The sequence below is a fragment of the Rhinatrema bivittatum genome, chromosome 4 (genome assembly GCF_901001135.1).
Source record: "Rhinatrema bivittatum chromosome 4, aRhiBiv1.1, whole genome shotgun sequence".
In the NCBI taxonomy this organism is placed as follows: Eukaryota; Metazoa; Chordata; class Amphibia; order Gymnophiona; family Rhinatrematidae; genus Rhinatrema; species Rhinatrema bivittatum.
In genome coordinates this window covers 338151180-338177430 of record NC_042618.1, presented here as the reverse complement: position 1 = coordinate 338177430, position 26251 = coordinate 338151180, and the positions used below count along the sequence as shown (strand labels likewise).

General features: G+C 46.0%; 1 protein-coding gene across 9 annotated transcripts in view; it reads right to left on the bottom strand.

Annotated features, from left to right (window-relative positions):
• The window catches only part of EXOC7 (exocyst complex component 7), a 135679-nt gene that overhangs the window by 7895 nt on the left and 101533 nt on the right, over nt 1-26251 (bottom strand). For all 9 annotated transcript variants that reach the window (XM_029600452.1, XM_029600455.1, XM_029600459.1 and 6 more), the window contains one exon: nt 25674-25769. In XM_029600452.1, coding sequence (XP_029456312.1) covers nt 25674-25769 — 96 coding nt within the window. The remainder of the gene's footprint in view (nt 1-25673; nt 25770-26251) is intronic.

Below are 26251 nucleotides of genomic sequence, written 5' to 3'. Positions count from 1 at the left end.
GTGAGGAACGCGAAGGCATCGGTTTACCCCTTTGAGATCCAGAAGAGATCTGGACGTGCCGGCTGTCTTTGGGACGATGACGGAAACGGAGAAACGGTCCCCGCCGAGGTTGACCGGGACGGATGAGGTAGCCGCGTCTGTGCACATAGAGGACCCACTGGTCTGACGGTACGCCGGCCCATCTCTGAAAACTGACAGCAACCGCGCCCTGGCTGTGGGGACGGCGCGCTGGGGCTGCGGCGAGAGAGGGGCCGACCCCCTTTCATGGCGAAGCTTTGGTCCCGGCGACGCCGGGGCTCCCTCGCTTCCCCCGAAAAGACTGCTGCCGCAGGAGGAAGACCAATAAGACTGACCGGACGACCTATGAGGGCGCGACTTCCTGGAACAACAACAGCGGGACTTGGCCGAAAACGAAGACCGCGTCCTGGATCTGCCCTCGGGCAGCCTGAAAACCCTGTTGTCCCCCAGGGAAATCAGTCGTCCTCCAACAAGTGAGAGAGCGTACCCATAGTCTTCGCGACCTTCAGGCTCAAAGCCGGAGAATCCCACACTTGATAGAGCAGAGCTGTCACAGAGAGGCGAAGAGGAATGGAGCCCAGCCGAGAGCCCTCAGGCGGCGGGGCGATTCCCAACTCCTCCAGGCTGGCGGGAATCAGGGGCCAGCTCCTTCAATCTCGAGCCATCCCCTTCCGAAGCCTGTTACTGCCTCGCCGCCCCCTGCAGTGGCACGCCATGTCCTACAGCCCCCCTCGGAGGCGGGAAGGGCGCCTTGGAAATCTCCGGACCTGACGATTCAGACGTAGACCTCTCCCTCAGCCCCCCTCGGAGGAGGGGGGGGGGGGGCCCCTTGGAAATGTCCGGATCCGAAGACTCAGAGGCAGGGTCCGTGCCCACTCTAGGCGGTACGGCCCGGAACGGACGTTTGGCTAGGAATCGCCCCACTGCTGTCCGCGGCCGAGGGCGTGTCTAGAGCAGCGGGATCGGCCTCGCAGGCCCCCCCGCCTAGCCATCCGGGCGCCTGTGGGCTGTGCGGGCCTTGCAGGCCCCATGCCTGGCCAAAAGAAAAACCCCGGGCACAGATCCTTCAGGTTTCGTCGTTTCTCCCCCAGCCGTCCCCCCACTGCCCCCGACGGCGAACCGACGGTGGAGCCGGACGTTGGGGGGGGGGGGGGGGAGAATGAGGAGAATCCCCGGAGCCTGCTGCGCTCGGTGTCGTGCTTGGCGCCGGCACCAAAATGGCCGACTTTCCCGCGAATGGCGCGCGGCGCAGAAATTATTTATTTATTTATTTATTTTTTACTTTCTTGTCCCGCAGCAGACGGCAACGGCTTGGGAAAGACCGCCGGACGGTCCCCTCACAACAGCGAGAGGCTGCCGCTGAACCAGCACCCCCCCCCGAAGCCAGGCCGCCGATCCCGTGCCCCCCCCCCCGTGTCGCAGCCCGAGGACAGCTGAGGGTGAGGGAGGCGCGCGGCGCTGGAGCCGCAAGTCGATCAGGCCGACCTATGCGGCGGGAGAAGGGGGGGGGGGGGGGGAGAGAGAAACAAAAACGCCGAATCAACCGCGCGAGAGGAAAAGAAACCCCGGCGCTTGCGCCGAAACGAAAAACCGCTCCGGCTATCTTCCCCTTTTTTTTTTTTTTTTTTTTTAAATTAAATTAAATTACCGGGAACTGTCCCTCGCAGCGGTCCAGCGTTTCGGCCGGGGTGAGTGAGCCGGGCTCGACCCCTAGCCCAGCCAGTGCTCCACCAGCGGGGATGGTCCCTACAGGACCTGAGAAGCCCCGGGGAGCCAACGACCCGAGCCGCAGGCCCGACAGGACGAGCCACGAGACATGCCGACGCAACCGCGGGGAAACAGCGAGCAACGCGATTCACAAATAACGAACCGACCTCCCCCCTGCCAGCGGCGCCCCCCCCCGGAGCGGCGACGCGAAGGAACGAAGAGCCGGAAAACAAGCAACAACTGATTTCCTTCATTTTTTTTTTTTTTTTTTTTTTTTTTTTTACAAAAAAACCCTGTCACTGACCACAGTCCTGGAGCCCTAATCCAGCAGGGGTGAGTGAACCGGGCTCCCCGGTGTCACCCCTGACGCTGCTACTGGTAAAGCCGGGTCCTCGACCCTAGCAGCGGCCTCAACCAGGGGGGGTAGTCCCCTCAGGACCTCACAACCCCCCTGGGAGGCAGGGCGGACGGGACGTCAGTGACAATTTAAAATGCAAAAAGTCAAAATTCAACAATTCCCAAATAAAAACAACTATAGCCCAAACTGGCCTAAAACCAAGACAAAGAACCGACCCCGACGGAATACCAGAATCAGGTCAGGCAGGGCTGTGACTGGACCTGCACCATCTACTGGAGACAGAGTAAGACTGAGGGGCTGTGACTGGCACAGGGGCATATATGGCTCCGCCCACAAGTTTTAGTCTGTCTCCATCTACTGGTGCGGAGTCACAACCCAGGTGTCCTGGACTGATCCTGGTACGTACAGGGAATGCATGTTTGGCCAATGTTATAATTAATCTATTGGGATCGTAAGAAATGAATAGTTGAGAAGTCTGATGAGGCTCAGCTCTTCTTTTGTAGGAAGCCAAAGTCCATTTACAGTCTAAAATATGAATGGCTTTATCACCTTCATGCACATGAGGTTTCAGGAAGAATGTAGGTAACACAATGGCTTAATATGGAAAGTTGATACAACCTTTGGTAGAAACTTAGGGTGGGTGCAGAGCACCATCCTATTGTGAAAGAATTGTACACAAGGAGGATAATTAAAGCCAGAAATTCTGGCTGAAGTTATTGCGACTAGGAATATCATGTTTCTAACATGGAAAGTGAGTGAGTCTATCTCCGACAATTCAGAGGGCAGCTTCATCAGTTGTGCCAGGATCACATCCTCCGTAAATACAAAGCACAAATAGCCACACAAGATGAGTGGTGTCATCCAAAGGGGTCAAATTGGTCATTTCTCTCTCAGATCAGAGCTTTTCAGTTCGCTCTGAGCATGCGCAGCACTTCCTGCGCTGCTGTCGCCATGCGACCCTTGGTCTTTTTTCATCATCTGCTCATGTGAACGATTCTCTCTCTCTGGTCATCACCACATTTTCTAGTCAAGAAAATGCTCTCAAAGGCTTCTGGGAAAAAAAGAGCCCTTTCAAACCTTGTACTGACTATTACATAATAATGGCTGTGGAAGATCTACATGTTCTTTGCCTCCAATACCTAGGTCCAAATCCTGACAGTACATATTGTGGCCCCTGTGGAGAATGTCCCCGAGGGCCATAACGCTCTAAGACCTTAGACTTAAATATGAGTTTTCAAGCTCATCAGAAAAAGAAGGTCGAAGAAGAGACATCAAGAAATATCACTAATTCCTCTTCAGAAAAATTACGAGGAAAATCCAAGAATCGATATTTGACTGCCTCAGCCTATAATGACTCGTTGACTTGGAAGCGTCATTGCATAGAATTGTTGGTGCTGAAGCGTCAAAGCAAAGTCTTAGGTGGAGAAACGCCATGGCACAGAATTTTCAGTGCCAAAACACCATAGCGTGGAGACACTTGTGCTGAGACATCAGTGACTGGACATTACAGTATGGACTGCTTGGTGCAAAGTACAGCTCATTCATAGATGCAGAATCATAGTAGCATACGAAGGGATTCTGAAAGTAAGAGAAATCTGCAAAAAAGAGATCAGTTTCTGATCTCGACCAAAAAAAACCTCAAGCACTGTTTTTACTTCACCTCCGGTACTGCAACAAGAAATTCCATCTGGATGCAAAGAGCCAATGTTATCATTATCACCACTGTTAGAAATGCAATCCTTCATCTAAAAGCTTTAGACCAAGGGTGGCCAACTCCAGTCCTTGAGAGCCACAAACAGACCAAGTTTTTAGGATATCCACAATGAATATGCATGAGATAGATTTGCAAGCACTGTATCCATTGTATGCAAATCTATTTCATGCATATTCATTGTGGATATTCTGAAAACTTGGTCTGTTTGTGGCTCTCAAGGACCGGAGTTGGTCCATGAGTACATTTAAGTGTGAAAAAAGGGGCAGGCCAGAAGTGTTCCAAGACAGGGTCAATATTTCCGCATGCAAGTTGCTATTTTATAAGCATGCAGATAGATTTGGCAGCTTACTTGCGTATATTTATACCTGCTCTATATCTGGAGTGATAGTAAATACTGATTGGGTGGAGGGTCTGGGTGAAATGGGGAGAGTTGAGGCTGAAGAGTCAGGAGGGTCTCAATGACCTGTAGATGGACTGGGCTAAGTGGCAGACTAATTGGTAAAACTAGTAATTTCATTGCTGCACACATTACACGTGTAAAACCAGACTTATAAAGGGTAAATGCATATAAAATATGCAGTTAAAATCTCTACGAGTATATTTTTAAAGTTAGATGTAAAAATACGCGTGTATAGCAATTGTGCGCTACTTACCTGGATAAATTCCGATTAATCCAGCCAAATCTTGAAAGCGTCACTTATCTGGACAAGCTGGGATTTATCTGGCTAAGTAGTGTCACTTATCCAGACACGTTCCAATTTATTCAGCTAAGCAGTGGCAAAGCCACTACTTAGCCGGATAAGTCTTAAAGCACCACTTATCTGGCTAAGTCAGATAGCTGGCTAAATCTAAAAAGCACTACTTATCCAGCTTTGCCACTACTTGGCCAGATATATCGGCACTTATCTGGATAAATGCCACTACTTAGCTGGAAAGATAAGAAATTATCCAGATAAGTGGAATATATATCTGCATGTTTTTTGATTTTTTTAACATGTGCATGCAAGTTGCAGAGTACATTTGCATGTATTTTATAATCTGTATATATCATATATGTGCAGTTATAAAATACAGGAGTAGATTTCCAGCACCCATATACATTTGTTTATGGGCACGCGCGCCACTATTTCAAAGTTATCCTCGTAGGGGGTAATTTTCAAAAGGAATCGCATGCATAAGTGTATCTACTATTGTAGCAATTTTCAAAAGCCATTTACTTGAATAAAGTGCACTTACATGAGCAAATCCTATGGACAATTCATGGCATATATTGTAGCAATTTTCAAAAGCCCACTTACACGAGTAAAGTGCATTTACTCGAGTAAAATCCAGTTTTAAATGAGTAAATGCTTTTTAAAATCAGGCCCTTAGTGTCAGAAGATTTACAAAGCTTGGATGAATCCATAGAGGATATATCTCATCTACCTTCCTCGGATCTACCATCTAACCCATCTCCTGAGACAGGCAGGGCGTCAACACCCCCAGAAGATATCACATATCCCTCATTCCTTCAGAAGATGGCTAAAAACATTCCATTTAATCTATCTGAAGAAGACAGAAACCTGACTATTCAGGTAATGCAAGAAATAATGAAATTTATTCAGCCTCCAAAAATATTCAGGGCTGCCCTGATGTATGAGGCTTTGCAACAAGTGCAAGCAAAAATATAGAAAACACCATATACAATACAACCAGTGGCAAAAAATATAGATGTCAAATATAGAGTTCAAACACCACACGATTCCCTCTTTGTCGAATTAACCATGAAGAAAGCAAAGAAATCAAAAATTTACTCAATCACCCTTCTGGGCAAAGATCCCAGAATTTTGAATGCAATAGGCAAGAAGATCTTCCAAGGAGACACTCTACAATCAAGAATAGATGCTTACCAGAAATAAATGATACATTATATGTACCACAATTTAGAGAAGCTCAAATAGTATGCAAAGTAACTCCTCAAAAAGGACCTAAGGCTAATCTCCAATGTGATGGCAAACACCAAAGATTGCACAAAGCATGTCATCCAGTATATTTATGACTCTTTTGACACAGCTTCCAGGATTTCCATATCTGCAATAGTGGCAAGAAGAATAGTTTAGTTTAGAGCATCTGGCCTAAGTCAAAAAGGGTGCGACTCAGGCAAGTCATGTCCGCCAACGTGCATGAGAAGTTGGCAGACATGACTTGCCCGAGTCGCACCCTTTTTGGGAAAGTGAAAGAAATGGTAGAGTCCATGCCAAAGCAAAGTTCAGCTCTACAATCTCTCTTCTCCCTCCCACATGGACACATCATCACAAAGAAGATTCAGTCAGGAGCCATACCGTAAGCCATATTACTATTCCAAAAGATGAAGATACGGTCCATATCACTATTAAGGACAACATCTAACCTTGCTACACCAGATGAAGCAGCCACCTTAACAAATTCAGCAACAGCAAACAACTTCCACAAAGGAAAATTAGTTTCTTACCTGATAATTTTCGTTCCTGTAGTACCACGGATCAGTTCAGACTCCTGGGTTTTGCCCCCCCCCCCCAGCAGATGGAGACAGAAGTTTTCAAAACAAAATCCGCCTTATATAGGATGGTGCCACCTACAGTCCGGCAGTATTACGCAATTTATTTTTTATTTATTTATTTATTTTTATATACCGAAGTTCTTGTAGGGGCTACAAATCACTCCGGTTTACATAAAACGAAGAACTGCTCAACAGAGAGCGGAGCTTTACATGGAACCGTATAACATATGGAACAGTATAACTGGTTGACAATTTAACATAGTACTAATTAAAGTAATATTTTAACTGGTAGTAAATAAAGAAAGAAATATAATATTTTAACTAAGAAGTATGACTATTTAACGTTGCAATAAATAAATATAAAAATACGCAATGCCAAATAAATATATATGAAATAAAGTGAATTTTTGAGCTCAAAGTGAATACTTTCACTTTGAGCTCAAAAACACCATATACACTTTTGAGCAATGTCACTTTTGAGCAATGTCAAAGCAGAATGACTCTCAAAAACCGCTTTAACTATGTACAATAATCCTTCGACAAGAAACATAACCAGCTCTCTGAACTCCCATAGGAACCGAACCTGCAGAACCACTGGAGAACAGTCAATCAAAAGTCTGCAAACCTGAAAGCAAATCAATTAACAACGGAGCGGACTCTCCCGTACTTCCATGCCTTCCCAGGGCAGGACTCTGGACTGATCTGTCTAAGTGCGGTCTAAGTAAAATGCAAGCGCACGCTTACAGTCCAAAGTGTGCAGAGCTCGCTCACCCGGGTGAGGCTTTGGGAAGAAAGTGGGCAAGACTATGGTCTGATTTAAGTGGAAATCCGTTACCATTTTTGGAAGGAATTTAGGATGAGTGCAGAGAATCACCCGGTCATGGAGGAACCTAGCGTAGGGTGAGTAGGTCACAAGGGCCTGTAACTCACTTACCTGCAAGCAGACGTGATGGCTACTAGGAAAAGTACTTTCTATGTAAGGTATCTGAGTTTGCAGGAGTGCAGGGGCTCAAAAGGTGTATGCATGAGCTGTGCAAGTACCACATTGAGGTCCCATGCTTAAGTTGTAATAAGCCTCTCATGAAGCGACTCACTAGGGGTTGAGCCGTTATCGTGGCATCCCCTACTCCTTGATGGTATGCAGAGATGGCACTGAGGTGTACTCGTATGGAGGAAGTCTGGAGACCAGATTCCGAGAGGTGCCAGAGATAGTCTAATAGTTTCAATGTGGGGCAAGAAAAGGGATCAAAGCCCTTCTGTGTGCATCACAAGGTAAACCTCTTCCATTTAGCGTGGTAAGACTTTAGCGTGGAAGGCTTCCGTGAAGCTACGAGGACTTGAGACACCACTAGAAAGATTGAGTGGTTGTAATATCAACCTTTCAACATCCAGGCCATCAGAGACAGGCTGTCGTAACTTGCCATGATTCTGTGTTATGAGGTTGGGTGCCTTGCCCAGGCGAATGGGATCCTGGACAGAGAGGTCAAGAAGTATGGTAAACCAGACTTGGCGTGGCCAATACGGGGCTATGAGTATCATTGAGCCCCAGTCCTGCTGAAGCTTCACGAGAGTCTTGCTTATCAGCGGAATCGGAGGGTACACATATAGCAGGCCTATGTTTCAGGGATGGGCGAAGGCATCCATGGTTGGTGCTGTCCAGTCCCTGTGTAGGGAGCAGAAACGTTCCACTTTGTGGTTCTGCTTGGACGCAAAGAGGTCGATGGTCTCTGGAAAGGAGTCAAAATCCAGTCGCAGGACAAGCTTGTGGAGCTGGCTGCGCTCTAGGGGGCGGATTTTAAAAGGAGCGCGAATAGGCCTACTTTTGTTTGCGCTCCAGGCGCAAACAAAAGTACGCTGGATTTTAGTAGATATGCGCGGAGCCGCGCATATCTACTAAAAAACCTGGATCGGCGCGCGCAAGGCTATCGATTTTGTATAGCCGGCGCGCGCCGAGCCGCGCAGCCTACCCCCGTTCCCTCCGAGGCCGCTCCGAAATTTGAGCGGCCTCGGAGGGAATCCTCTAACACCCTCCCCTCACCTTCCCCTCCCTTCCTCTACCTAACCCACCCGCCCGGCCCTGTCTATACCCCCCCCTTACCTTTGTTGGGGGATTAACGCCTCCCAGAGGGAGGCGTAAATCCCCACGCGCCAGCGGGCCTCTTGCGTGCCGGGCCGCGACCTGGGGGCGGGTACGGAGGGCGCGGCCACGCCCCCGGACCGCCCCGGGCCGTAGCCACACCCCCGTACCCGCCCCCAAAACGCGGCCGACACGCCCCGAAAACGCCGCGACGACCGGGACCGCCCCCGACACGCCCCCCTCGGAGAACCCCGGGACTTACGCGAGTCCCGGGGCTCTGCGCGCGCCGGTAGGCCTATGTAAAATAGGCTTACCGGCGCGCAGGGCCCTGCTCGCCTAAATCCGCCCGGTTTTGGGCGGATTTAGGCGAGCAGGGCTCTGAAAATCCGCCCCTAGATGTCCTCACTTGGCGTGCATGTCCTCTCTGAGGAGCCCGAGCTGGTCGAGCACGGGATGTGGGAGGATAATACCTGCGTGGTCTGTAGAATTGTTTCCTGACGTCCCTGCTTTTGCCCCTGCGGGCTATGGAGGGTGCACCTGGGGAGACAGTTGACAACTGACGCAGGGTCTCTTCATGGTCTTTTAACTGGGCCACTGTGTCTTGGATCTTGTTCCCGAACAAGTTGTCTCCTATACAGGGTAGATCTGCAAGTTTGTCCTGCACTTCCAGGCATAGGTCTGAGGCCTTAAGCCAGGCCCAGTGCCTAGCACTGATGCCCACTGCTGAGACTCTGGATGCTGTTTCAAAAGAATCGTAAGCAGCTCTGATTTCGTGTTTGCCTGCTTCCAATCCTTTTTGCTGGATGGAGGACAAGGACTCTTGTTGTTGCTGTGGCAATGTCTCCGCAAATTCCTGGACTTGTTTCCAGAGATTTCTATTGTATTGGGTCATGTATAATTGATATGCAGCTATTCGTGCTATCAACATGGACTCCTGAAAGACTCTGCATCCCAATGCATCTAATGCCCTCTGTTCCTTACCAGGAGGAGCAGAAGAATGTGGATGCGATCTTTTAGCTTTTTTCTGAGCTGATTCCACCATTACAGAATGGTGGGGAAGCTGACTTTTCTGAAAACCTGGGGTTTGTTGGACCAGGTACGAAGCATCTGTCTTTCTGTTGACTGGAGTTACAGTACCTGGATGGTCCCACATGCATGCAAGAGGTCAAGAAGAACTTTGTACCCTGGTATTGCCATTATTTCTTTTGGAGCATCTACAAATTGAAAGCCCAACATCTTGTGGTGAGTGTCTTCCTCCGTAACCAGTAAAAATGGGATATTGCAGACATCTCCTTGACAAAGCTGGCAAAGGAGAGGTCTTCCGGAGGAGATCGCTGCCTTTCTTCTGGGGGTGAAGACTCTGAGAGCAGTTCCTAGGAAGCCTGTGAATAATCATCTGAGGATGTATCTTCCCATGGATTATAGGGACTTTCACCTTCTCCCGGTGGACTTCCTGAGGGAGGAAGTACGCCAAAGCCGAGAGGGCAGGAAGGCATCGATGGATGCGGCACCGGCATCAAAGGAATCTGTGCTGGCATCGAAGCAGATGAGGTGCATTTAGGCAAGGGTTCCAGCATTGGTGGTTCCCATAGAGGGATTTGGCCGAGAACTGCTTCTTCTTCCTCCGAGGAACTCCGTATGAGAATCGGGACCTGCGGAGGCCTTGATGGGAGTCTCGATGCCAGCATGTCCGATGGCATGGGTTGAGTTGGCAGGGCACCGATGAACGTAACCAGGCGCTCGAGGAGCGGTGTGAGCATCGAGGGCGGGGGCCGGCGCCAGTGGCGACTTGAAGCCCCGGAGGGCACTAAGCACTGCCTCTTGGACTAATCTGTCCAATTCCTCCCTGACAGCTGGCATAGATAGCACTGTGCCTGGGGTAGGAGGCAGGCTAGGTGTTACTGGCCGCTTCACAGCGATCTGTGGAGGCTCAGTAACCGGCACCGATATCAGTAGGGAATGCCTCGGGGGGTCCCGGATCCAGAGGAGTGTGGGGGCTCCTCTCTTTGGGCCCTCTTCACAAGCGGCTCGGTGGAAAACGATGCTGCTGCAGTGTCTGTGCCAGTGACTATGTTTCCCTCAGTGTTCGGTCCGGTCCTTCTCTGGCACAGAGGACGATAATGCCGATGCCTTCGAGGGTGTCTGTGACGGACGGTCACCCGCTCCACGATGATCCTGGCGAGGCGTCTCCGAGGTTGATGGACCCTCTACAGTCGGTGCTACTTGAACTGGAATCGATGGAGCAGAAACTTTCGAAGCAAACAAATGATCCATCTTGTCCAGTCAAGCACGCTGGCCTTTGGGGGTCATTTGTGCGCAACTGAGGCATCAACGGACGTCGTGCAAGGGACCTAAGCATAAAACACAAACGCTATGCGAGTCCGTGATGAACATGGTCCTTGGACACTTGGGGCATTTTCTGAACCCAGTCACCATATTAAAAATTGGCAAACACACGGTCATTGACCGTTGGGCACCAAGAAGAATGTTGCCGGGAATCAACCGCAAACTGCAGGGAACACACTTACCGAGCACCAGAGGGAACAAAGCGCGATGGGGGACCCCGATGAGGATGATAAGAAGATAAAAGTCAAAAGTTCCGTGAGGAAAGTTATGAGAAATTTCTCACAGAGCTCCTAACAGCAAGGCAACTTGCCGTGCGGAAAAAAAAAGAGACTGAAGGGGAACCCCTGGTGGCTACAGGGTTAGTGCCATGCTGGGCATGCTCAGTGTGCCAGTCAAAGTTTTAGAAACTTTGACAAAAGTGTTCCTTGACAGGGCTCCATCTGATGATGTCACCCATATGTGAGGACTACCATCCTGCTTATCCTGGGAGAAAGACTTTTGTTACAATGTGAAAAGAGGTGGATCTTTATCTTTCAATCATTGCATCCACTCGGTCTTAAGTGAAATATTGAATGGTCTGTGTTTATGTAATCTGATTCCTTTCCTTCCGATTGGATCTTGTGATTCTTTTGCGCTAATTTTGATAACTTTTTACCTGTCTGGTAATGCAGTTCTTATCTGACATCACTGTGAAGCATTTCTCATTTTGTAAATAAGCTGTGAAAGTATTTCTAGGTACATTTGCTTGTTTGTTTTTTTGTTCTTTAATATATTTGTTATAAGGTGCTTTCTATGTATTTTTAAGCTTCAAGTGCTTGTTTATTTGCTGTATAAATACTGTTTATATAATCTTTCTGCTGTGCAATTTTGACATTTTACCTTTCTGATTTAACAGCTGAGTCCCTCCCAAAGAAGCCAGCAGGTGAAACATGGCCATGTCGAGGGATCAAAACAATCTAAAACTTTCTTATGCCTGAGATATAGACACTATATTGAGCAAAGAATGGAACTTTAAATATTGAATCACACACTGTTAGATGGTACTTATTTGGATTACATTCTGAATTATTGAAGTATATTAAAATGTATTATTTGAAAAGCACCCTCTACAGATTGATGTATATTGAATTCACTATTAGGATAATTTGTACTGCCCCTTTTCTGATGTTTGGATCAATTTACTAGTGTGAGTTCCCCTATATCCACCCTTGGATTCTGCTATTTACTGCATTAGTGTGGGGTGTGTAGCCATACCAAATCTCCGGTTTTCAGCTAGAGGTGCCAGCTGGCATCTTGTCTGCTTGTTTTTTGAATTTTCCATTGGCTAAGGTGAGAAGTTGGGGGCTTCTTTGCCACAATTCCTCATTATGTCAGCTGCAGGACACAGGATTGTCAGAGGTATGGGAAATGGAACCTGTAGGTGTCTTCCATGTAAGATCCAGAAGGGAAAAGATTCCACAGAGCCTTCTACCCAGGGAAGGAGAGATGCCTAATCATCCTGCCATTCACTGACATAGGAATCCTGAGGATCTGATTGATTCTTTCCGTCTGCCCATTTGTTTGCGGGTGTTATACTGAAAAGAAAACTAGTGAAATTCCAAATTTCTTGCACAAGCCTCTCTGTCAATTGTACTTCTTGGTCAGACAGAATGTGTTTGGGCAGGCCATGGAGTTGGAAGACATGCTGGACAAAGAGACAAGTTAATTCTGGAGCTTAGGGGAGCCCAAGGAGCAGTATAAAATGGGTCATCTTCGAAGACTGGTCCACCATGACCCAGACTGTGGTACATGCATTGGAGGGAGGAAGGTCTGTGACAAAATCACTGGCCACATAGGTCCATGGTCTCACAGGGACTGGTAATGGCTGTAACCAGGGGCGGATTGGCCTATTGGGGATTCAGGCATGCCCCAGTGGGCCAGTCAGGTCAGTCACGTGGTTGCAGGGCTAATTTGTGCCAAGCTGCGCAGAGGAAAAATTCCACCGCTGTCGGCCGGGCCGCGTGGCTGAAGAAAAGAGAAGGCCGGGTGGTCCAGCCGACAGAGGCCTCCTTCTCTTCAGCTGCGCGGCCCAGCCGACAAGATCCTCTTTTCTTCAGCCACACGACTGATGCGAAGAGACATATCATGAGCCAATACAATGCAGGGGATCCAGCCCTTGCAAGAAGATGGCAGCGGCGGAATGGAATTATGATGCGCCCGCAAGGGTCCCAGGCCTCGCAAGAAAGAAGACACTGGTGATAGTTGGAATTATGATGTGCCTGAAGGGATCACAGCCCCAGCGAACAGAAAGAAGATAGAGGCAGCAGCACATATTTATGACGCGCCCGCACTGATCACAGGCCCCATGGGCAAGAAGACAACAGCAGCAGCTATAGATGCCTATGGGGATCCTGGGCCAGCACTGGATTTTGATGTGCCTGCGGGGGGATCCTTCATCCTGCGGGCAAGAAGAAAGAGACTTGGTGTGCAGGGTTTAAGGGAAGGGGACATGTGAGTGTCAGTGAGAGGGACTGGAAGGGAATGGAAAGAAAAGAATTGAGTGAAAAGGGTGGAGAGAAGGGAGAGGAAAGGGAGGAGGGAAGGAGTATTAGAGAAGAGGGAGAGAAGGAAAGCAAAGGGGGCAGAGAAAGGGAGAGGATAGAAGAGAAGGGAGTGAGTGAGAAGGAAGGGAAAGAGGAGCATGTGGAGAATATGCACATGAGTGAGCTTATATGAGTGAATATATATGTGAGTGTGAGCAAACTTGTGAAAGAGTGTGTGTGTGTGAGTGCATATGGGAATGTGAGCAAGTGTATCAGAGCATGTGAGAATGAACATGTGTGTGTGTGTTAGAAAGTGGGTGTATATGAGAGAGAATGGACAAAGTTATGTGCTAATCCAGGACAAAGTTATGTGCTAATCCAGGACAATTTCAGGGTGACTTGAAATCAAAGCTCCCAGGTATGGAAAGCTGGAAAATGTTTTTCTTATTATTAATTTTAATTATTTTTGGATGTTATCTGATGTGTCTGCTGTTTTGACATTTTATTGGTATTTGGGAACTTTTAAAATTTAATGAATTAATATGAAATGTTTAGACTATTCTGTTCATCAGCTATCTTGAAATATATGGGTTTTTTTTTTTTAATTAGTATGGTTTTATTATTATGACTGATGTTTTATATTTCCTGATTTTATTGTTTTATTAGGAATGGTGATATTTCTGTTTTTCCATTGTTGCACTGCATACAGAGTCTGGCTTTTTGCAATTTCCAATTCAGGTTTTGTCTGCATATTTCTGTTTTTTTACTTTATAGTCAACTATTCTGTATTTGGTAAATGTCTGTGTTCTAATGTGTGATGGAAGTGTTGTATTCTGCTATTGTGTAATTTCTATTTAGGGATCTATAACAACCTGTCTTGTTCTGTTTTCTTAATAGGGGATGGATTGTTTTTTTAGGGCCTGGTGAAATATTTGAATTGTTGCATTTTCATGGGTAGGGTTCTTATATTTTGAGTGCTGGATGTTAGTGCAATTTTGGTAAGGGAGGAACCATGTTAATGTTACTGTTATTTCTCGTCTATCCTATTTAATTATTTACCCTCCTCCCAGTTTCTAATTCCCTGTTAAAATGTAACTTCCATACTTTACCAGTTTTGATGTAAACCGGCATGATGTCCACAACTAATGCCGGTATATAAAAATGTTTAAATAAATAAATAAATATTATAATTGTATATCTCTGGTTTCTTTACTATATTATAATTGTAATTCAGTTAATTCATGGCTTTCTTGAGTATTAAGCCCAAACAAAACATTTTTGCAATAGGCCTAATACCATATGGGCTGCAAGTGTCTTTTTTGCAGCATCTCCTCACTGACATCACAGCAGTGCCATATTGGTGTAAGTGATATTTTTACATCATAAGACTGTACTTTGAAAGTTCTTTTTCATGTAAAATATGTTTTGCATACTTTTTAATTGTGTGTGGGTAGAGCTTGGGGTGGGGCAGAGCAAGGCTGTAAGGTTCTCCAAATACCTATTACCCTTGCATTGGCCGTAAGAGTACGCCATGCATAGACCCTCACTATTCATCCATCTCCCACTTTCCCAGGGTACAAATGCTGGGGAATGGTGGGATGTAGATGGTAGGCTTAGAAGTGTGGCAGGATATACAGCTTCTTAGAAATATCCCTGACACTCTTATCTGCTACATCTCTGGGACTTCTCATCCCTGCCTGTGCACTTCCCCAACATTTAAAATCATCGAGAGGACCAGACTCCAAGGGAGACACCATCTCCTTGCTATCTCAGTGATTTGACCTACACTGCACCATGCCTCGGTGTGAGGGAAGCGCCATTTCTTCCCTCGTCTCAGGCAGCAGATTGCCTTGAGCCACCCCTGAATGCACCTAAAGGGCTGTATGGCCAAAAGATGCTTTTGCGCTCGCGAGCTGTGCAGCAAGGAGGCTGTTGTGTCAGTGGAGCCACACGGCTGAAGAAAGAAGGCTGATGTTCCTTGGAGAGAGAGAGAGAGTGTGAGTATGTGTATGAGTAAACAGAATGTAAGAATGTGTATGTATGTGTGAGAGGTGTTGCACAGGTCCAAGGAGCAAGTTTCTGTTATTGGTATGATCTGGGGAGAGAGAGAGAGAGCAAATAGCATGTAAGAGAGCATGTGGGTGAATATGTGTATATGAGCAAATAACATGTAAGACTGCATTGGTATGTGAGAAAGAAGCCTGAGGAGGCCTCTGTTTGTATATTCTGGAGAGAGAGTGTGCATGAGAGAGAATGTGTGTGCATGTATATGTGTGAGAGAATATGAGAGCATATGTATGTGTATGTGAGAGAGCATATATGCGAGAACATGTGTGTGAGGATGTGTGAGTAAGCAAGTGTGTGTGTTGGAGAATAAGGATATGTGAGAGAGAGAGAGGAGAAAGTTGTACCACTCCCTCCCCAAACTAATCCATGACAATCTCAGGGTGACTGGAAATCAAAAGTTCCCAGGTATGCAGAACAAGGGATTTTCTTTATCTTTATTAGTTTTAATAATTGGGTGTTATTTGATGTCTTCTGTCTTTAAATATTTTATTTATTTGGTTTATATTCTGCTTTTAAGGGTATTTGAAAATAATTTAAAAAATAATTATTGGGTATTATTTTCATCAGCTGTTTTTAATATTTATTCTTTTTATGATTATGGTTTTACTATTATGATTGATGGTTCATATATCTTGATTTTATTGTTTGATGTTTAATGAGGAATGGTGATGTTTCTGTTTTCACATTGTTGCACTACATACAGAGTCTTGTTATGATTTACAATTCAGTTTTTGTCTGCATGTTTCGAGTTATACTTTGTCTCTTTATTCTTTATTTGGTGAGGGTCCATCTGTGTTCTGCATGTGTGACTGAGGTGAGGTATTTTGCTAGCATGCAGTTTCAGCTTGGCTTGTTCTGTTTTCCTAATATCAGGAGTATTGGTGTTTTACGGCCTGGTGTAATATTTGCAGTGTTCCCTTTTCATAGGTAGGGTTATTACTGATTGAGTGAAGAGGTTAGTGCTTTTTGCGTATGGGAGGTTTACTGTATTGTAATTAAATTTACCTAAAGCTTTCTGAGGGACGACATGCTTTATAATAGTCTCAATACCATATAACTGCAGGTGTCTTTTTGCAGAGTTTTCCAGTTGGTATCACAGTAGTGCATGTAAATAATATATATTTTAAGTTATATTTTTACCTTAGAACACTGAATATTCTTTGTCATGTAAAATCTGTTAAATTAAAAATATGCATTTATAGTATTTGTGGGAAGGGTGGGAGCAGGAGTGTGTGCAAGGCTGTAAGGTTCGCCTATGACTCCTATTACCCTCGCACCAGCTCTGGCTGTACTGGCTCCACAAGAGAAAGCAGGATTCGATCTGGAGCTGTGCTATTTTGGGTTAGTGGCTCACTTCAGTCTTGGCCTGGGCTTAATTGTCTGGCAGTGTCATTACTTGCAACTGGTTCAAGAGCCAGAAAAGAAATTCAGAATATAATTCTATATAAGATATAAGCAGATATGTAAGGGGCCCAACCAATTTGTATGGATGGAATGGGGCTGCAACTCTGCTCACCCACGGTCTCTAGAATGTGTTCAACTTCTTAGTTATTTAGGAAAGATTACGTTTATTTTGGAGATATTTTGGCTCAATGCTGCTGGGTTTCACGATTGACTTAGTATGCTTTTGGAAGCTGTTGATACTTGTGCTGCAGGGAAAGTGCAGGAAAGCATCAGATAGCCCATGGGCCAGTTTTGAAAAAAATCCCCCGGGCCAATATTTTCCTGCAATCTGATCCTGGCTGTAACAGCCCCCAAGTGCAGGCATGGGAGGTCTTGTTAATGGCACAAGTGGAACAGGTCTCATGTAGCGCTGCACGTCGTGCCTCAATCATGGCCACCAATTTGAAAAGAAGTTGGCTGTAGAGGCAAAAACTCACAGTAAAAACTTTTTTAAATATATCCGAAGCAGAAAGCCTGTGAGGGAGTCAGTTGGACCTTTAGATGATCGAGGGGTTAAAGGGGCACTTAGAGAAGATAAGGCCATCGCGGAAAGATTAAATGATTTCTTTGCTTCGGTGTTTACTGAAGAGGATGTTGGGGAGGTACCCGTAATGGAGAAGGTTTTCATGGGTAATGATTCAGATGGACTGAATCAAATCACGGTGAACCTAGAAGATGTGGTAGGCCTGATTGACAAACTGAAGAGTAGTAAATCACCTGGACCGGATGGTATACACCCCAGAGTTCTGAAGGAACTAAAAAATGAAATTTCAGACCTATTAGTAAAAATTTGTAACTTATCATTAAAATCATCCATTGTACCTGAAGACTGGAGGATAGCAAATGTAACCCCAATATTTAAAAAGGGCTCCAGGGGCGATCCGGGAAACTACAGACCGGTTAGCCTGACTTCAGTGCCAGGAAAAATAGTGGAAAGTGTTCTAAACATCAAAATCACAGAACATATAGAAAGACATGGTTTAATGGAACAAAGTCAGCATGGCTTTACCCAGGGCAAGTCTTGCCTCACAAATCTGCTTCACTTTTTTGAAGGAGTTAATAAACATGTGGATAAAGGTGAACCGGTAGATATAGTATACTTGGATTTTCAGAAGGCGTTTGACAAAGTTCCTCATGAGAGGCTTCTAGGAAAAGTAAAAAGTCATGGGATAGGTGGCGATGTCCTTTCGTGGATTGCAAACTGGCTAAAAGACAGGAAACAGAGAGTAGGATTAAATGGGCAATTTTCTCAGTGGAAGGGAGTGGACAGTGGAGTGCCTCAGGGATCTGTATTGGGACCCTTACTGTTCAATATATTTATAAATGATCTGGAAAGAAATACGACGAGTGAGATAATCAAATTTGCAGATGACACAAAATTGTGCAGAGTAGTTAAATCACAAGCAGATTGTGATAAATTGCAGGAAGACCTTGTGAGACTGGAAAATTGGGCATCCAAATGGCAGATGAAATTTAATGTGGAAAAGTGCAAAGTGATGCATATAGGGAAAAATAACCCATGCTATAATTACACGATGTTGGGTTCCATATTAGGTGCTACAACCCAAGAAAGAGATCTAGGTGTCATAGTGGATAACACATTGAAATCGTCGGTTCAGTGTGCTGCGGCAGTCAAAAAAGCAAACAGAATGTTGGGAATTATTAGAAAAGGAATGATGAATAAAACGGAAAATGTCATAATGCCTCTGTATCGCTCCATGGTGAGACCGCACCTTGAATACTGTGTACAATTCTGGTCGCCGCATCTCAAAAAAGATATAATTGCGATGGAGAAGGTACAGAGAAGGGCTACCAAAATGATAAGGGGAATGGAACAACTCCCCTATGAGGAAAGACTAAAGAGATTAGGACTTTTCAGCTTGGAGAAGAGACGACTGAGGGGGGATATGATAGAGGTGTTTAAAATCATGAGAGGTCTAGAACGGGTAGATGTGAATCGGTTATTTACTCTTTCAGATAGTAGAAGGACTAGGGGACACTCCATGAAGTTAGCATGGGGCACATTTAAAACTAATCGGAGAAAGTTCTTTTTTACTCAACGCACAATTAAACTCTGGAATTTGTTGCCAGAGAATGTGGTTCGTGCAGGTAGTATAGCTGTGTTTAAAAAAGGATTGGATAAGTTCTTGGAGGAGAAGTCCATTACCTGCTATTAGGTTCACTTAGAGAATAGCCACTGCCATTAGCAATGGTTACATGGAATAGACTTAGTTTTTGGGTACTTGCCAGGTTCTTATGGCCTGGATTGGCCACTGTTGGAAACAGGATGCTGGGCTTGATGGACCCTTGGTCTGACCCAGTATGGCATTTTCTTATGTTCTTCTTAATAGTGGTGGAGGAGCAGTTCAGTAGTCTCGGCTATCCCAGGGTGACCTGCCAGGTGGAAATCATGTGCCCTCCTAAGTACTTTTCCTCTAAAGCATTTGGGAACCACTGTCCTTTCTGGTGGTACTGTTACGGGAACCTCAAGCAGCAGTAACTAGGACGTCTGCTTTATGCTCAGTGTCAGATTCCTTGCATAAAGGAATGCAAATTATACTTAGTACTGAGGTATAGTCTGCTGTGCATCCTTCATGTCTATTTAAAGATATTTGTTTTGTGTTACTAGCCTTTCCCCATGGCTTTTTTTCCCCCCAGTTCCCCTCTCTTTTCAATTGGGGACTAATAGTGGCAATATATACTGATATATTATTTTCTTATATTTTCTTAAATATTTCGCGATTATTGTATATATTATCTATTTTTCTGGTCAAATATCTTTTCTGTTTTGTACATTTGATTTAAAATTACAAATAAAAAGTTAATAAAAAAAGGGGTGGGGGGAGCGTCCCCATAGCTAGTCTTGAACACTGGTGTAAGCAGTTTCAATCTAATTCACAGATAAATGGGCAACTAATTTAATTCTTTCAGGACTGGGATCACAGGCTTGTGAAAACAGCACTCAGAAATAACATATGCTGAGTAGAGAGTCAGCAGTATAAGTGTTAACAACAGTACAAGGGCTAACAGTTTTTTGGGCTGGCCAGTTCAGAAAGAGCTGTTATTGCTTTAACTTGGGCCCTAATGAAAAACTACTTTTAGTTGACCTTGCACACACAGCTTTTTGGGAATCTTGCATAACCTGGAGGACCGACATGAACTTGGTTGGCGAAACGCCCAGTAACAGCCACAGCAACTGTATCAGGGGGATGTGGGTGAGATAGAGGGGACTTTCCGAGGAGTTGTTAGAGAGAACAAAGAACACTGTTAGAACTGTATATATTAATAATTTGCATATAGCTGCAGTAGGGAAAAAAAAAGTGTATAAAGACCGAGATTAGGAACTTAATCTGTGGGAAAGTACTGTGGGCTGGTTATGGAGCAGCCTGTCAGAATAGCTTTCCCCAGAAGAGAATTGCTAATCAAATGATTGCCTGTTATTGTTTTCCATACTATATTCTATTAGTGCATAAAAATAAATAACAGAATAATTTTAAGCTAGTTTGGATCTTGTGTTTTTCTCTTCCTTTTTTGGCTTGTGATTAGCCAAGGTGTGATACTCAACTGAGAAGTGCCTTAAATGTTCAGGGAGAAGTACCTTAAAGGTTCAGCTAAAAACAGGCAGCCTCTGTGATATACAACTCTGCAGGCCAGCTGAACAGCTGTTGTGTTCTGCACCAGCTGGAGCATTCTGGGCCATTCTGGGGCTACCAGAATGACAGATCCTTTGTGAAGTTCTATTCTCCTGAGCACCTTTCCCACCAGCGGCCAGGGTAGGAACACGTAAAGGAGAATGTGGGTGGGCCAGGGTAGAACCAGGGTGTCTACACCTTCCGAGCCATGTTCTCTTCTGCGACTGAAGAATCAGGCAGCTTTCGCATTCCTCTGAGTGGCCATCAGATCTAGACAAGGTGTGCCCCAACGTCATGTGAGGAGTGTCATCGCTTCGTCAAACAACTCCCACTCCCCTGGGTCCAAGCGCTGACGACTTAAGAAATCCGCTTGTACATTCTTCTCCCCTGCAATGTGCAAGGCTGCTAGTCGAGTCAGGTGCCGTTCCACCCAGGCCAACAATTTGCTTGCTTCCAGAGCCACCGGACGACTCTTGGTTCCGCCTTGGCGATTGATATATGCTACTGTGGTGGCATTGTCGGACATTACCCTGACTGCTTTCTGTCAGATTAAGGAAAGAAACCTCTTCAATGTGAGACGCACCGCTTGAGTTTCCAAGCAATTGATATGCCACCGAGATTGGTCTGAGGACCACTGCCCTTGAGCCGATTTGGTTTGACAGACCGCTCCCCAGCCGGTGAGACTGGCATCCGCAGTGACGACTGTCCATTGTGGCATTTCCAAGTCCACCCCTCGAAGCAGGTGATGGAGCTGAAACCACCACTGGAGACTGGCAATGGTCGAATCCGATTGGGGCAAAGGGGCCTAGAAATCCTCAGAGACCAGCTTCCACCTGTACAACAAAGCTTGTTGTAAAGGACGCATATGTGCAAACGCCCAAGGCACCAAGTCTATTGTCGAAGCCATTGAGCCCAGCACTTGAAGATAGTCCCAGGCTGTAGGAATCTGAAGGGACAGGAGGTTCCGCACCTGATCCATGAGCTTCAGTGCTCGGTCCTCACAAAGGAAAACTTTCCCCTGGCGGGTGTCAAAGCATGCGCCTAAAAAATCCAAGACTTGAGTTGGCGTGAGGTTGCTCTTGGGTACATTGACCACCCAAACAAGGAAGCTGAGAAGCGATACTACTTTGTTGACTGCTATCTCGCAGAGTGTCTTGGACTTTGCTCAAATGAGCCAATCGTCCAGATAAGGATGGACGAGGATTCCCTCCTGAAGTAGTGAGGCTGCCACCACCACCATCACTTTGGTGAATGTGCAAGGAGCTGTAGTTAGGCCAAACGGGAGTGCTCAGAACTGGTAATGTTGTCCCAGGATCTTGAACCGCAGATACTGCTGGTGTTCCCGGCAGATCGGCATATGGAAATACGCCTCCGTGAGATCTAGAGAGGCTAGGAATTCGCCACTGCGAACTGCTGCTATGACAGAGCGCAGGGTTTCCATCCAGAAATGAGGGACCTTGAGAACTTTTTTGACCGCCTTGAGGTCCAGGATTGGACGAAACGATTCCTCCTTCTTGGGGACGACAAAGTAAATGGAATACTGGCCAGACCCCCGCTCCTCTGGGGGAACAGAGATAATGGCTCAGAGGTGAAGTAACCTGTTGAGTGTTTGATGTACCACCTGTCGTTTCTGGGGACCACAAGGAGAAATTAAATACCTGTCTGGGAGAGGCCGCGTAAAGACTAAAGCGTAGCCTTATTCTATTACCTGAAGTACCCACTGATCTGAAGTGATTTTGACCCATTCTTCATAATATAGGGGCAGCCGACCTCCTATATTGAACGTGGAGGAATGGGTCAGCTTTATCTCATTGGGGGGTTTTGGTAGCGGGGGCTTGAGGGCTGGAGTCTCGGAAGGGCCGACATCCGCAAAAGGAACGAGACCATCCCTGAGATCTCGCAGAAGGGTTTCGTTGTGAAGGTGCGCACGATCTGTTGAATCTGCACTGACCTCGAAAACGCGACCAGGAAGAAAGGAAAGACCTGGAAGTCCTCGGGCAGCTTATGAACCTTGTTTTCCCCCAAAGACTTGATAAGCTGCTCCAAATCGTCGCCAAACAGTAACTTACCCTTAAAAGGCAAAGTGCCCAACTGAGACTTGCAGGAGGAATCCGCCGCCCAATTGCGCAACCAGAGTAAGCGTCTGGCCGAGTCTGCCAATACTATGGATCTGGCTAGGACCCTGAGGAGATCGTATAGGGCATCTGCCCTATAAGCGACCACAGCTTCCAGACGTTCCGCCTGTTCTGCCTCTGCAGACATGAGGTCCTGGGTGCTGAGAAGTTGTTGGACCCACCTAAGACTAGCCCTCTCCATGAGACTGCTTCAGACGGTCGCTCGAACGCCTAGCACCAAAACCTCAAAGATCTTTTTGAGTTGAACCTCAAGCAGTCCTGAAAATTGTTTAAATCTGTCGCCCCCACAACCAGAATAGTGATCCTTTTGGTGACCGCAGAGACAGAGGCATCCACCTTAGGAATTTTAAGCAGTTCGAGACACTGTTCAGGTAGGGGATAGAGCTTATCCATAGCTTTGCCCGCTCATAAGCCGGCCTCTGGGGTCTCCCACTCCCGGAGAAGAAGCTTTATCAGCACTGGAGGAAACAAACATGCGTGGGGGCGCACAAAGACCCGCCAAAACTGGATCCATATTGCTAGAACCAGGGATGGCTGCGGGGTCTTCGGGAGGGGTATCTATGCCCAGCTCAGCTAAAACAAAAGGTATCAGAGGATCCAGCTCTTCCCTTTGGAAGAGACGCAATACCCGCGGGTCATCCCCGTCGACCGGCAGACTAAGAAGCAGTGAATCCGGATCAGGATCTGGCAGCTGAGGTGGTGCGGGATCTGGAGTAACCATGTCTCCTTGCACTGTGTGAACATGATTAGACCCTTGGGTATGAGGGATTCTGGGTGCTTGCACCGGAGAGGCCCTTGGGATCTTTGCAGGGGTGGCTCTGTGGCAGAGTACCCTGCTGTTGCATACTAGCCACATAAGCCTGGTGCAAGAGTAAAACAAAATTGGGGGTAAAATGCTGGTGGCTTTTCCCGGGTGGTAAGGGAGGAGGAACATCATCCTGAGGGGCAGGAGCCTCGTTAGTGGGGTCTACGGGGCTTAAATCCGGCAGAGCCTGATCCCTTCCCCCCCGATCCGCTGACAAAATGGCCACCGTTCCTACGGTTTGCAGCAACGGGGCCTGTCTGATGGTGCGACTCGCGGCTTGGGAACGAGACGCTGCACTACCCATGGAAGATGGCCCCTCCCCGCCGGGTAAACATGCTGAACAGACTCTTTCGCGGGAGAGCCGTGAAACAGGATCCCCGCAAGCCAGGCAAAACGGTGACCGCGGCATTGGAGCGAGGTAGGGGGTCGAGCCGATCGTGAGGACAGCTCTACTGTGCCTGTCTGAGAGTGGGAAAAAAGAAACGAATCCCTTAAGCAACCGCTTCTTCCCCCAAGGCTGCCAAAGACAGAGAATATTTGTTGTTTGCCTTAATTTAAATTTGCAGCAATACAGAGGAAATTATGAAAGACATCTCTGTAAAAGCTGGACCCGAGACATTGTACATCTCCGGGGTCAGTAGAGGGGGAGAGATTGGACCACCAATAATCACCCCTAAGCCAGGTTGTTTTGGGTCACCAGGAAAAAGTTTTTGTCTTAGGCTGAAAGCATCAAGGAGAGGACACCCCTAGGACTGAGAAAATAGTAGATGAGACTGCTGAGCACACTCACCACAAAATTATAAAGTTTCTAAAAATTTTTTTAATCCAAATTATGAACTGTAAAAGATACTTGCTTGAACCTTCAAGAAGAGAAAAATAGGAGAAAAGGGAAAGCTCCTCAAAGGCATTAAAAGAGTAAAAAAGAGGGAACCGCAGGTTCTGCCACCTTCATCTGCTGGAGACAGAGAAATACTGAAGAGACGCAGGGTGAGCTCTGTCCTGATACAGGATACCCTTGAAGTTTTTCTCTGTCTCCATCTGCTGGAAAGGAGGCTCAACCCACTGTCTGGACTGATCCGGGTATGTACAGGGAATGGCTGATTTATCAGTAGGATGAAAGAAAAAGAATAGATGCCTGTAGTCTAAAATCAATCCTTTATTGAAGTGGAGACATAAGGGTAGCCCGACTCTGGCCGAGTTTCGCCGTTTCAAACGGCTGCCTCAGGGGCTTACAACAATCTTCTTGTATTCATTAGTTGTGTATGAACTAAGAATGTAGGGTGATCATATAGAGAGCTGTATGATCTCTTATACTGCTCCGTCTTGAAGCGTTCGCAAAAACGGATCTCCACTTGTCTTTACTACATTCTTAGTTCATACACAACTAATGAATACAAGAAGCTTGTTGTAAGCCCCTGAGGCAGCCGTTTGAAACGGCGAAACTCGGCCAGAGACGGGCTACCCTTGTGACTCCACTTCAATAAAGGATTGATTTTAGACTACAGGCATCTATTCTTTTTCTTTGATCCTGACGGCTATTATAGATCGCCTTCCTTTGCGATTTATCAGTAGGGTCTGAAGCCTTTAATGTTGGCTTTTTCAAAAGTGCAGGAAAGTCTCCTTCTCTCAGTGAAGTGTTATATCATTTGACGATATTCCAGGCAAAGAAGCTTTTATGGCCCTAACTACCCAAAGAGGACAGGGATCTAAAGAGCAGTGTCTAAAATTCAACTGTAAGACAATGTTCTGTACATCTTTTTCTATGACTTGTCAATAAGAATGCCAGGTAGATTGACAAAGCAAGGGCAGGGGCCCTGATGATGGTAGTTCACAAGACCAAGGGAATCTCGCAAAGTGGCAATTTTGGTGACAAAGAAATCACTCCTAAATCTCAGCACTAATCTTAGGGCTGATAACGCTTGAGGCAGGTTTAGAAAGTAACATCTTGACTATAAATAGCTCATTCAGGTGATTCAATGAAGACTCAGTTCTTTTGAGTAAAGTAAGGTTTTTTTTTTCCTTTCTTTATTATACCTCTGTATGATCTAAGGGCATCATAAGCCATTTTATCAATGGCCAGCTATGATTTTCTCCATTTTCATTCAGGCTTGATGAAATTGCTTTTTAGAACATGAAATTTCAGCTGAATATCACTGAATCTGACTTTTCTTTAAGGGAAATTTATGTTGTAATGGGTAAAGTAATCACAGAGGGAAGGAGATGAAGGGAACGAATGGAAAGGTCCTCACCCCATCATATTGGAAGAAAATAAGAAGAAACTATGGGAAGAACAAAAAAGAAAGACTGGGTAGGTGGGAGCAGGGTCCTTACCTGCGCTGATACATCTGTATCTGCTGCTCTATGTGATCTCTGTATGACCTCTCTGCAGTCTTCTGAGTGACAGCAACTAGTTGAATCAACTCTGACCTGAAGGGAGAGAATACACAGGAAACATTCAGTAACCAATCAGAATCTGCCAATGTCTTCCCTAGCCAATCACAAACTACAGGGCCTCCACACCTCCACCCACTGGAGGGTTGTAGGAGACAACTTTTTCTTAGTTCATGGAATTCTACCACACTCCCTGGCTTCCTCCTTGTTTTTTGTTTGTTTGTTTGGTTTGTTTTTTTTTAATGTTAGTGGGTGGTGAGAGAATTCAAATTGCTAAAAAAAAAAAAAAAAAATCTTGTGAATTTTTCTGTTCATTAGCAGCTTGCACCATGCTAAATCATGTCATGCCTTCTCTCAAACAAGTGACCCCATTACCAAACTTCTGTCGGTAGAAAATTTCATGGCTAGCAAGCTTTTGGGGGGAGGGAGAGAGAATTTCTTTTGTCAGTTCAGCTGCTAATGCCCATCTTAAAATATCATTTTCAAAAACAAGTAGGTATCTAGGAAGAAATGTTCAA